The 13980-nt window shown below is 41.0% G+C and overlaps 1 protein-coding gene across 1 annotated transcript; it reads right to left on the reverse strand.

Moving 5' to 3' along the window:
• Positions 1–963: 963 nt before the first annotated feature.
• On the reverse strand, positions 964–11601 carry LOC140536435 (beta-galactoside alpha-2,6-sialyltransferase 1-like). The gene is made up of 5 exons (XM_072658233.1): positions 11148–11601; positions 8154–8251; positions 6858–6959; positions 6541–6715; positions 964–1330 (listed from the first exon to the last, which is right to left on the reverse strand). Exons 1-5 carry the CDS (start codon positions 11599–11601, stop codon positions 1080–1082), a joined length of 1080 nt encoding a protein of 359 aa, XP_072514334.1. The 3' UTR covers positions 964–1079.
• Positions 11602–13980: the final 2379 nt, after the last annotated feature.

Genomic DNA, 13980 nt, shown 5'->3' on the forward strand with positions numbered 1-13980 from the left:
GGATCCTGGCAAAGCCATGGTCATGAGGTCTAGTTCACGTAGCAACTCAAATTCCAAAAACTAGCAGAGTGTGGTGGTGGTGTGCTGCTTTCTAGTATCTCACACGTTTTACAGCTTTGCCAGCTTTTACTAGGACTTTTGCTAGTGGGCTGGGTGCATGTAAACTTGAAAGTATGAAACAGTGTTGGGGTTTCCTGGCTTTGTTTTGGTTATGCTGTATTTTCTCGTGAAGTGTGTCAGCTCTGTGAACAAACTCATTACTTAACTATGCCAAGGAAAATGCACAGAATGACAAGAGGACCTAAACATGATCATTACTGATAAAGTACTAGGAAAAGGCACTATTGAGTACTCAATAATGTCACATATGAAGCAGTTTGTTAGTTCCTACCATTATTATGCAATTATGCAAACTTCCTATTATGTTTCTGTTAAAAGGCAGTGGTAGCTTGTACTTAAATAAAACTATTAATTCAAATAAAATACAAATTTAAATATATGGTAATTTTCACAGTAGTTAATCTGCAGCTACATGGTTAATTGGCAAAGTATACCCAAAGCATTAAGATAAGATAAGATAAGATAAGATAAGATAGTCCTTTATTAGTCCCGCAGTGGGGAAATTCACAGTGTAACAGCAGAAAGTGATAGCAGGACACTCAGTTACAAAAATTTAGATAAATAAATAATTTACACTATATACACACAATATAGATAAGAATTAAAAAAGCAATAAACAATATTATTTACAGTAAAAGACTCTTAATTGCACATGGGGGTGGGATATTGCACATAGTATTCCCTGAACATGAACATGTGTGTGTAGTTAAGTGTGTGTGTATGTGGTTAAGTGTGTGTGTATGTGGTCCGCTTCCTAAATAACTACTTTTTCAATTCTGAGCTTAAAGAACCATCATTGAAAGTAAAAAAACATGTGGACTGAAAAGAGAGAGAAGTATTACAGTATTTTACACATATTCTTTGTAAGAGGTCTTGTGTGTGCTCCACTAAAGTTATATAGTGCAGCAGGCAATGACAGAGATGCCATAGAACACAGGATGATAGAACACAGGATGTGGCTAGCTGTCTGTACAAGCATATTCTGAATATCCGTCCAGTGTGATTTTTCCAAGCATCAAGACATCCTCCTCATGGCCCCGATTAAGACGCTTGACCAGGCTCTTTTCAAACATTAAGGGATGGTAGTGTCCCAGAGTGCACTGCCAATTTCGGTTTGAGCTATAGTAGTAGCAGAGGTCCGTCTTTCGCTGTGATGGCACAAACTCATACACACTAATTCGCTTACACACGCTCATCATCACAATGATACCTGTGACAGAAAAAGAAAGACTGACTTACTGTAATTACTGTAGAGGCAGTGTCATGTACATGCAGTGTTTGACCTAAAACATTAATAAAACATATACACGCATAGGCCCTCATACATAGCGATCCTGAGTGTGATATAATAAAAAAGAATGTTAATATTGTGAACATAAAAATAATAATTAACTTATACCTAAATTAATACAATAAATTGTATTATTCAAAATATTAAATTACATTAATAAAATAAGTAACATTTCCCTTTTTTATTATTTATTTTCTTTTATTCCCTTTTTTCTCCCAATTTGGTTGCGGGTAAGGACTTAAGACTGATACATGTGGAGCCAGCCAGGGAAGATTTTCACGAGGAGATCATTCTACAGTCTCAAGGTAACCGACACTCTAGATTGTTTAGTCTGATTGTGAGATTTGGGATTATTATGGATTTTCCCCATAGGAATGAATAGAGCAACTACTTAGTAACACCTGACCAACCATCTGAGATACCATATCAACCACTTGGGACAACTGGTTATTTGTAGCACTAAAATAATTAAAATGGTTTTACATTTGACACAAAGTAGTCTGTAAGACATAGCACAGTATGTTTTTTTATTATTTGTGTAAGTTCAGGTCAATAGGCCTACAGGCTATAATTATAGCAGATGTTCAAAAGTTGTAATGTTCACAAGAGCATGTTGAAAAATAGATCTATCATAACATTAGGTGATATGTGTACTAAATGGACTGCATGGATTTATTTTTGAACAATTTTGAACGGAAACACAAAAATAGTTAATGTAAAATAAACAACAGGAGGAATACATGAGTTCTAATCTTTGCTAGTACCATATAGTCCACAAAACATCCCACAGCCAGTTGTGGCTAGTTTGCCCTAGTGGGCACATGGATAACACAGGAATGCAGTGTAGAATATAACTGGTTTCATTTCTGATTCCCATTTATTCATGGTTTATTTAGGTCTATAGGGAGGGGTAATATGTGTGTTCCTAAAAAAGATGGTCAATCTTTATGACTTTTACGATGTCGGCAGTTGTAACAGGGTGTATCTGCCTGACACTGAAGCTTCTGACCCTTTAACCTCTAGGCTCTCAGCATCTCCAGAAAGTCTGCATTCCTTGTACACCTGGTCACCATCAGATCATACTACATTTTCACATGTTAACAAATATAATATTCAACAGCAGATATAAAATATGTATAAAATAAATATCTATGTGTATCAAGTGTATTTGAAACAGTGTTCCACAAAAATACACAGTAAGTTCTAATTGTGAGCAGGCAGCATGTACCGCCAGCCGCCAGCAGGGGGCCCGGCCAGCAAAGTAGAAAAGCTGGTCGGGTTGGAGCAAAGAACTCCAAGCCCCAGAATTCCCAGCGGTAATCAACGTTGACCAGGCCCACCTGTGTGGCACAGTATAAATACATCCAGCCAAACACAATTCCCCGTCGCACCTTTGTAGAGGGGTGAACGGTAACGGTGGGTTTATGATGTGAACAGAACAGAAAAGAAAAAAAAGTGAACAGTTGTGAACAGAAAAGAGAAAAGTGAAAATAGAAGTTTAAGTTGTGAACAGAAAAGAAAAAAGTTTAAGTTGGTAACAGTGAAAAGAGGAAAGCAAAAAGAGAAAAGCATTCGAGTTGTTGTCTTTAGTTTGAGTTAACATCCCTCCTGGTTTTCCTTTGTTTGTTTTCCTGCCGTTTTCTGTGTTGCTTATGATCAGTGTTTATACTGCCACTTCTCACAGCTGTGGTGGCACAGTAGAAATACACTGGGCTCCCATTACCAGGGTTGGGAGTTCAAGCCCAACAGTCACCAAGCACACACCACAAGAGAATTTCCATTTCCATTTCCATTTACTCATAATAAAACAAACTTAAACTGCACTTGAGTCCAAACCCCACACTGTAACAGAAAGGTGCGACCAACAATGGACTCAGGAGAGTTGGCGCCAATTAAGGAAGCTTTGCAACATCAAGGCACGGCCATTGGCCGCCATGAGCAACTGCTATCGGCAATCACAGAGCGGTTGAACCAGCTGGTTACAGTTCAGGCTGAGGCCACACAGGCCCGCCCTGAGACTGCCGCACAGCCAGTCCAACCTCCTCCTCCTGAGGTAGCCACGGTTGGACATGAGGCCCACTTGGTTACACCTGAGCGTTACACTGGGGAATCAGGCAAATGCAGAGGATTCCTCTCGCATTCAAGCAGCAACCTTCCCGGTTCCCCACAGAGCACTCCAAAGTGGCCTACATGGTGTCACTGCTCACGGACCGAGCTCTAGCGTGGGCTACGGCCCTGGCAGTCCCTCTCCTGACTGCCTTACTACTAAGGCGTTACGTCAGACGTTTTACCAGCCATTAGAGGGCAGAGACGCTGGCCCACGGCTGCTAGACCTCACCCAGGGTGCACGCTCTGTAGCAGAATATGCTATAGACTTTCACACTCTGGCAGCAGAGAGTGCTTGGGGTGAAGAGGCCTTGAGGCCGATCTTTTTACGGGGTCTCAATGGCAAGATGAAGGACAAACTCGCCACTCGTGACCTACCTCTACGTTCACCGACCTCTATGACGTGTGCATCCGCCTGGACAACCGCATACGTCAGAGAGCCAGAGAAAGAGCATGTAACCATCATGCTACAGGTTTTTGGCACCAGTAACCAGTAAATCCCACTTGGGAACCCCCACCACGGGAGGCTCCTGAGCCCATGCAGCTGGGCGGTGCCCGGTTACCTGACCATCTACCACCCGGACCTGTCCCGGGGAACAGGTCTAAGACAGTCCTTCATAAGTCGGGAAACGAGAGGGTCTAACCCGAGCGGGGGACTCTGCCTTAGACCATGTGGTATCCCCCATCTCGGGACTACACCTCCCGGTTACTCTAGCCTGGACCTCCCAACGTACATCGCTGACAGCCTTTGTGGATTCTGGGGCTGCGGGCAATTTTGTGGACAGTTCACTGGCTGCTAGTCTCGGCCTTCCCGTGGACCCCCTGGAATGCCCACTACCCATCCATGCCATAGATGGGAGGATTGTGGGATCTGGTCCCGTGACCCATCGCACCCAACCAGTAACACTGCGGATTGGGGCGCGCACTGAGCAGGTGGAATTGTACCTGACTCAGGCACCTCATCTGCAGTTGGTGCTCGGCTACCCCTGGTTGGAACTCCACAACCCACGAATAGATTGGACAACCCGCTCAGTCTATGCTTGGGGGCCACATTGTCAGGGTCACAAGGAAGAACCTCCCCAGAGAGACCCTAAGCCAGAGTCATTCCTCATCTGGACAGGGTTCCTGGGGTGTACTGGGATCTCTGCGCTGTGTTCCGTAAGGAGGAATCGCAAATCCTGCCCCCCCACAGGCCTTGCGACTGTGCCATAGATCTCCTTCCGGGGACCACCCTGTTTGCGATTCCTCACCCCACCCCCCCCACCCCCGGAATGTGCTGCCATGGACTCCTACATTAAGGAGGCATTGGAGTCCGGTTTCATACGTCCATCCTCATCCCCGGCTGGGGCTGGTTTCTTCTTTGTGGGGAAGAAAGATGGCGGACTCCGCCCATGCATAGATTATCGAGGTCTGAACACGGTGACTGTGAAAGAACGCTATCCCCTCCCCCTCATGTCGACTGCTTTTGAGGCACTGCAGCAGGCATCAGTCTTTACCAATTGGACCTGCACAGTGCCTACAACCTGGTCTGCATACGACAGGGGGATGAGTGGAAAAACGCTTTCATCACCCCTACAGGGCATTATGAGTATCGCGTCATGCCTTTCGGCCTCATGAATGCCCAAGCGGTTTTCCAGCGTCTTATCAATGACGTGTTACGGGAGGCGTTGGACCGCTTTGTATATGTCTACCTCGATGACATATTAATATACAGCCAGTCCCTGGAGGAACACGTGGGACACGTCAGGCGAGTCCTCCAACTGCTCTTGGAGAACCGTCTCTTCATAAAGTTGGAGAAGTCTGTGTTCCACACAGAGACTGTGTCGTTCCTGGGGTTCATAATCTCCAAAGGCACCCTCCAAATGGATCCAACCAAGATTCAGGCCATCAAGGACTGGCCACGTCCTTCTTCTCTCAGGCAAGTCCAGTCCTTCCTGGGGTTCGCAAACTTCTTTCGCTGTTTTGTGCGGAACTTCAGTACAGTGGCGGCTCCCCTCACTACCCTGACTTGAAAGACCCCTTTCGTTGGTCCATGGAGGCTCAAAGGTCTCAAAGTTTAAGTTGGTAACAGTGAAAAGAGAAAAGCAAAAAGAGAAAAGCATTCGAGTTGTTGTCTTTAGTTTGAGTTAACATCACTCCTGGTTTTCCTTTGTTTGTTTTCCCGCCGTTTTCTGTGTTGCTTATGATCAGTGTTTATACTGCCACCCCTCACAGCTGTGATGGCACAGTAGAAATACACTGGACTCCCATTGCCAGGGTTGGGAGTTCAAGCCCAACAGTCACCAAGCACACACCACAAGAGAATTTCCATTTCCATTTCCATTTACTCATAATAAAACAAACTTAAACTGCACTTGAGTCCAAACCCCACGCCACACTGTAACACTAATAGCTGTCATTACTACAATAAATAAGTACACTCAGTTACCAACAAAATGCACTTCTTACGAGTTATGGTTAATTACAGGGTGAAAAAATGAAATTAGTTAATCTCCTGCTCCTGACAGGATTGGTGGTCATATTGTGGAAGCTAAGGAAAGACAGAGAGACCGCATAGAGTTGTTTCAGTTAAATATGATGACCATTAGGGTGTGCCTTATGTTTTGGCAGTGAAGCTTTGATGAGTAAAACTTAATAGCATACTGGGCATGTCTTTCCCGCCCTCCTCACTCACCATCAGTGTGCATTCATTCCCCTTAGAGTACCGTCACCTATGTGTTCTAGTGTACTTGCCTGGTCTGAGTGGTGAAGCAAATTACCACTTTCTCAGAACACTTTTTCTTGAACAGCATCCCACCCACCCAACCACAGAGAGCAAGACCAATTGTTCTATCTTGGACTCCTGACCACAGGATTGGAATCATGATTTCTTGATGACGGGGCAACTCTTACACTGGAAGCAAAATCCATCTGAGTAGAACATGTTGAATCGAATGTTTCACCCATTTCATTCACCCAAAATAGGAAACCTGAAAATGTGTGTATCCTTACACTCCCAATAAAATGTTTAATATATATATTACCCATCATTCCAGAGGAAGGTGGATTGGGCTGGATGTCCACAGGCGAGTTTTCCTGAATCACGTCCCACAGATCCCACTGCATGGAAGGACTCATGATGTAGAAGGGTTGCTCAGGGTGGAGTCTGCGGTACTCATGGTAGCACTCATGGAAATTATAATCGTGATTTTTGTACCACTGCAAAAACAAGGGAGAAATGTAATGAGTTGTACAGTTTTAAAGTTACATGAGACAGACAAGCATCATTGTCTTTTTAGAAAAGAAGGCTTTATATCTACTTTTTTTATTTGAGCATTTTATTAGTGTGTGTGTCACTGACCACATGCAGATCTCTGGAGTAAGGTGATGGATCCCAAATAATTAGCACACCCGTGTTATACAGAGGATCTTTGAGAAACTCTGCACTCTCAGACATTACAAGCTAAACAGCAAATAAAGAAAACTCACTGTATTAGTACAGAAATGTTGATGTAGATCACATTGATCACATTGATGTAGTAAAGGTTGACCAGTAGTGTCAACAATAGTTGTGGTTAAAGAAGTATGTGAAAATGCCTTTGAGGAATGATGGAAACTGGACAAAAGTGCAATACAAAAGGAAACTAAACCTCAAACTGTGCAGAATACTAGTGGCATTGGTACAGACTACCAAATGTCTGGTAGCAGGACATCCATAATTTGCATACATTTTGGTTTGACCATGTTGAAACACTTTTTCATAAAGTGCCCCTCATTTCAGAGCACCGTTTGGCTTCACAGGTGTTTGAGTACTTTTAAGTGTGTGCAATTGCTTCTCTGGTGCAGCCATGAGATACCTAGGCTTGCTTCTAAGCTTTCAAACACCTTTGGAATTTGCAGTTGCCATTGTTCATCATGATGACAATACCAGTGCCAATGAAAGTCAGTGTTGAAAATTATTAAGAAGCTAATTAATCGCACTGGAAGGCCAAGAAAGACCTCCACTGTTGATGGCATGTCACAATGCATGGGGCTTGGTGGCGGACTGAAGTGCAAGGATTTTATAAATAAATAAATAAAACCACATACTACTAAAACTAACGAAAGAAACAGAACCAAAAGGCCAAACATACAAACCAACTACTGAGGCTAACAAAGGAAGCAAACAGGAACAGAACAAACAGATTAAGCAAATAAGTAAGAGGCTAACAAAAGAAACTAACAAAAACTAAATAAACAGCATAAGCAAACATAACATGTGCTGAGACTAACAAACAAAACAAAAAGAAACCAAACAAGCAGGCCAGGCCAGGCCAACATACTATGCACAGACATACACCTGAACATGCACAAGACCAGACAAGGGAAGGCTAAAACAAAGGATACGTGTACAAGGACAAACAAGGAACACCTGACGCTAACAAGAGGGCGTGGATAGGACAGAGACACAGGTGGGAACACTAATGAACAGGCGGGACGAATAGGAAGAATAGAAACAAACAGAGCAATGTGCTAGGAAGCACAAGGTAACACCAAACAAAGGGAAATGGCAGACGAATCGTCACTATAGTAAAGAACAATCCTCAATCTGACTTTATAAAAGTCAGACTTTATAAAATAGAACAGGTGAAGCTTTGTAATGTCAGCTGTGAATTACCTGTGAATTAACAATGCGTGCAGTGGTTTTCGTTCCCACGTCCTTTTCAAATCCTCTTGTTGGTGCTGCATTAAATCGAATCACAGCATCGTGGGCGTCTGTAAAGAACTGAACTTTGGTGACCAGGACTTTTAAACATTTTTACATGGTGGCCTCGTTTTCCTTGTTTGCATTTCCTACTCTGAACTGGTCATTGGTTTCAAAATGCTGTTACACTGCTTTTTGCAATGGTTAGTTAATTCTGTACTATTCTGAGGATAGTAATGATTTCATGACCTTTTTTAATGATAAAATTGAAAACATTCAACTAATAATTCATAGTCAGTCCCTAACCACTGCAGTTAATGTTGATGAATGGTGCACCAGCTATAATGGACACTTGGAGTATTTCCATCTGGTTACTGACAAGGACTTGGTTAGCATTATTAGCTCATCAAAGTCATCCTCATGTGTACTAGATCCTGTTCCAACACAGTTTTTTCTATAGGTTCTGCCTAGGGTTATAGAACCAGTATTTGCCATTAATAACTCTTCCCTCAAATCCCTTAAATCAGCCTATTCTCAAAAAACCTAACCTTGACCCCAATGAACTTGGTAATTATAGACCAATATCAAATCTCCCCTTCAGCAGCTGTGCACCTACCTCCACGACAGCAGCATTTAGGAGGTCTTTCAGTCTGGGTTTAGACTCGACCATAGCACTGAAACAGCGTTACTAAGAGTCACAAATGACCTATGTGTTTCATTTGATAGGGGCTGCACTACTATTTTGTGCTGCTTGACCTTAGTGCTGCCTTTAACACCACAGATCATGCAATTCTGCTTGACAGGCTTGAAAATACTGTAGGAATTAAAGGATTGGCCCTCACTTGGTTTAGATTGTATCTGACAGATCGACACCAATGTGTTTACTTAAATAATGAATATTCCTACTACTCAAAAGTAAGCTATAGTGTTCCTCAGGGATCTTTCTTGGGTCCGCTACTATTTACTCTTTATATGCTGTCGCTGGGCAAAATAATCCGTAAACATGGCATTGACTTTCATTACTATGCTGATGACACCCAGCTCTACTTATCTGCTAAACCAAATGAAGACATTTGTCTTAATAAAATAACAGACTGTCTTAATAACATAAAGAACTGGATGACTCACAACTTTCTTTTGCTAAATTCAGAAAAAACAGAGGTCTTACTTATTGGACTCTGTCCACTCATACATAATATTGCTGAACTGCGTAATGTACTCTCCTTACATGACACAGAGTAGCTGGTGCATGCATTTATAACTTCAAGATTGGAGAACTGTTATGTACTGTGTCAGTCATGCAAATCATTAAAAAAAGCTCCAACTAGTTCAAAATTCAGCTGATTTGCTGATCCAAATCCATTTATTGGATCTTATTATGCTATATAATACAGAGTTGTGGGATTCATATCTGGATCTTTTAAGCGAGCATTTTGTGACCCTTGAGCCCTTTCTGATTAAATACTAAATTCTTCTCTTCACGTATCCCATCTTAGAAAGTCTGTTCCTTCAAAAGTCTGCTTTTTTAGTTATAAGGGACAGCCTTGTCTAGGCAGCCACTGTGTGGTAATCCAGCCAAACAGTAACATTTATTAGTTTATTTTCACATCTGAATATGGATGTCCTGTACTTTTTAAAAACATTTCTGTCATGTTCTTGTTATCTGGGCAATGCTCACTTGGATATTGATTGTCACATTTCCCTATCTCTACTCAACAAACTAATGACACTATGAAATGTTTAAATCTATCAATGTTAACTTTTTTTAACGCAAAGTAGTCATCTTACCAAGGTTGGCCCCAACTTCCTTCGCTGAGACATTCATTTACAGAGTCTAGTGACGTATTAGAGGTTTTATTTAGCGATGTGAAATCGACGTTGATACTGTTAAGCACAGTACTTTTGCTGAAATATGGATCTCATAACTAACTCTCTTCTCTTACCTCTCCCTCATCTCTCCTTCTCCGTCTCTCTTACACACACCGCTGCTCCTCTCTTAGCTCTAAGCTTAATCCAGCCTAATGACGATCATCCTTTTATCTCTTAAAAAGTTGGTGAAGCCTCTCTAATAAATAAATAATTGATCATTTTCTCTAATAAAGCTTCTGTTTCCGAGCTTCGTCATGTTCAAGGCTAAAGTTCTCGAAACTACACTGAGATGTTATAAAAAAAAAACAGATTCTTCTGACAGTTTATTTGGCATATATTTATTTGTTCTCCTGCCCAAAAATTACACTACTATTTATTTCATCGTCGGTTTTATACAATGTAAAGAACAATTGCTAGATTCAAAATGTCAAAAAGTTAAAAACGTCAAAAATGGAAATTGTGAAGTTTTTACATGACAGCAGTTATATACATATTGGTTTCCTGGCACAAACCCAACTTATACGCACAGGCCACATATCTGATATCAGAAAGGCCATTTCAAAGACTTAATGTTAGCCTGCTTCATCCATGATACAAACACCTTTTGATGTTTAGGCTGAGCTGTAATTAATCATGATCCCTACCAGAACCTTAACAATTTCTTTTTTGCAACTTTCAGCACCTCTAAATTAACATCGAAGTTGGTGTATGTTTATTTTTGATGCTGTATTAATACTTTTGATCCTGGAATTGATGATTTCGGAAAAAAATACAATTAAAAACATGTTTAGCAAATTCTTGTTTTACTTTTTAAAGATGTTTGTTGTGCCCTTATTCTTCTCTAGGATGCCCAACTAATGCCGACTAAGTGCCATTCAGCTGTCCTCTATTTGGACTTTGCCGCTGTTTTGAAAGAACGTAGGTGCAAGAGCACGCAATGTAATGACACTGAAAGAGCATTGAAAACTGCACTATATACTGTTATATTAATGGGATGACATTATCTTCTCTCTGCACTCTGGACTTTTTAAGTTACATAAAACATTTGATTATATATAATTTATATAGTATGTTCAGTAGAGAAGAATGATATCTTACCAATATCTGTGCCCAGTGAAGAGCCGTTTAGAGCCCCTGCTGACATTACCACGGCACATGTTTTAGGAGTCCCCAGTGTTGCTTGGAGACTCTGCTTGGGTATTGATTTCTCCCACTGTTCTCCTGAGAAAGGTCCATCTCCAGGCTTCACTGTGTTCACATGTACTCTGGTCTTCAGTGTGCACATCAGGCCCGCCAGACTAAGGGCCTGACTCTTGTAGGCCCTTTGTGTAACTTTGAACTTATTTTCCTTTTTGTACTTCTCAATGGCATTTTTGACAGCACTTGGGATATTAAAGGGAACCTGTGGCTGGGGCCTCGTAGTTAAAGGCTGTGACCATGTAGGCAACAGTAAATGAGATCTTAAAACAATGAAGGCCAAAAATAATATGACCATAAAAACAAAAGTCACAAATATGTTTTTTTCCAGTGTCTGCTGGGGACTCCTGTTCATGGCGTCATTGGTAGAGCTGCAGCCTTCTCTGTTTTACATCAATCTCCCATGCTCTACAAATTTATGGTGGAACTCCACAAGGCTGGACAGCAATAACTAAAATATAATGGAAACAGAGTGAATGTGAGCAGAGCACTGCAGTCTATTAAGGGCTTCACACCTCAGCGTCTTTATTTCCAAGGCATTCACAAGATCTACCAAACAATGATGTGCATCAAAATAAAACAGCCTAAAAAGTTCAAAACAAAAGATACATCATTTTCTATTCTAGAAATTCTAGAAATCACTAAGTGCACAAAATGCATAGTAATGCATGTACTATTAAGTAGAAAGCTAAATTAGCAAGAAGCAGCAGGAAGTACATAAGATGATTCAGCATAACAAGACAAGGATAAGCCACTTCACAAAAGCATAGAAGATGCAGGATGATGGAGCAGGACAGTGACCATATAAAAAATTACTTAAACATTTTTTTAACAGTATTCTGCCATTATCTTCTGTACAGCTCTTTACTGTGGGATGATATCAAATGTATACATGCCATGTGAAATAAAACAGATCTCACCCCAACATCAATTCTGAACACGAATGAGAAAAGCATGAGCTCTCCTTCTGCTCTGATAGACTGCTGAAAGATCTCAGAGATGTAGGAGAGAGATTTATAAGAAATGAGATGATGAATTTTATTAAGCTGAGACAGAGGTGAGGTGACCAAAAAGAGATTAAGCCACCTGTGAAGACACTATTCTGATCAGCGTGAGAAAACCCAGGCATAAAATGTGAGAAAACCTTGAGGTCAAAGTCTCACTATTAGACTTAACCATGTCCAGGAGAAATAATGAGACTCTTAAGAGAATCTTATCTTGAATATATTAGTCTTAAGTTAGTATTAAGATATATGCTAGATGTGCTAGACCCTTCTAACAACTGCATTCAGCTACTTTAAGTGACACACACACACACATTGTGTCCCTGTAGAGAAGTATTGCCAATAGAATAGGACTCTCTGGAGCAGATAACATCAATCAATTGGCACCATGACAAATGCCAACTCTGGAATAACTTTCCAGATAATGTTCGGGGCTTTATATCCCTCTAGCCCATGCTTGGCATTAGGTATGGTGTCAATAGGTTGATGTTCATCTGCTCCACAGAGTCCTATTCTATTGACAATGCTTCTCTACAGGGACTAGACAAGATGTGTATGTGTGTGTGTGTGTGCATTTACACATCTGTGTCAGTAATAGGTGCAACTTAAAGCAGCTGAATGCATTGATTAGAAGGAAACAAACAATCCACATTATGTACACATTGTTAAACTACCTGGTAAAAGGCTTAGAGTTAAATATGTGTAAAGCATCTTAACCATTTAAATAAAATCTAATAAAACAGTGTAAAGTGCAAAGCATTTGAAATGGGTGCTTTTAGTATTGATAAAGTTTGCGCTGCATTGCGTATGTAAGCTGTATGTTAACAGTAGATTAAAGCACAGGAAGGTTTGCAGGTTTGTGTTTTTTTCTTCTGACGAACAAGTTTTGCATAGAGACGATGTTATAAGCTACTGTTATAAGCTTTGCTGGTGAGATCAGTTAGAAAAGATTGAGTAAAGCTACAATCTCAGTTTACCTTCTTTGTGTGCTGTTCCCAGACGTAGCGTACTTGATACTTGAAGGTGAACTTTGCAGAGATGGTAGATACCGTAAGTGCCATGTGTAACAGTTTATCACATGACTTCCTATGCCACGTTCGGTCTCAACAGAAAACTGACGCCGAGTCTCTACTTTCTGCAAAAAATGGAGGAACTGCTCCTGTCAACATTCATAAAACACTGCTCATAAAAACGCACTGCCTGCTGTGATGAACAGCGGCACAGTAAAACATTTACTTAGTCATAAACACAGATTAACAGCATCTTTTACTGCTTGTGGGATGTGTGGTACGACCATGATTGTTTCTTTTTCCAATTTGCTGAACAATTGAGCACAATAACAAAATCACATGTACACCTGGGACAAACTTGATTTTTTTTTAAATTATTTCATATATTTTCAGATATATTAAATCTATGGAGGTCGAGGGTCCCAATAGTACTAATTAGTCATTCATGGCCGGATCATGCTATTGAGGCAACAGATGTAAGCCACGCCCACCTGATGTAACAATGCCGACAGAGCCGGTCACAATAACCTGTTAACCTGGCTCTCTCACATAAAGGATGCTTAGAAGCATATAGCCTAATTACACTCAGTGGCTCAATGAGTGTGCAAGCACATATGGAATAAATTATTTATTCATTATATTCATATAATGTGCATGAAGCCTGATTATGCTTATGATGTGTAAGATGTGTAGAGGCAAGGCACCTTGTGGACCTAGCTG

Source organism: Salminus brasiliensis, chromosome 1, assembly GCF_030463535.1.
Source record: "Salminus brasiliensis chromosome 1, fSalBra1.hap2, whole genome shotgun sequence".
Lineage (NCBI taxonomy): Eukaryota > Metazoa > Chordata > Actinopteri > Characiformes > Bryconidae > Salminus > Salminus brasiliensis.

What these genes read in the sequence shown, in the direction of transcription:
- LOC140536435 (XM_072658233.1), bottom strand. Translation starts at nt 11,601, where the DNA reads ATGAACAGGAGTCCCCAGCAGACACTGGAAAAAAACATATTTGTGACT. An exon ending in TTCACTGGGCACAGATATTG is followed by an intron (nt 8,252 to 11,147) that starts GTAAGATATCAT and finishes AGTTCTTTACAG; the next exon opens with ACGCCCACGATGCTGTGATT. An exon ending in ACCTTCCTCTGGAATGATGG is followed by an intron (nt 1,331 to 6,540) that starts GTAATATATATA and finishes TTTCTGTCACAG; the next exon opens with GTATCATTGTGATGATGAGC.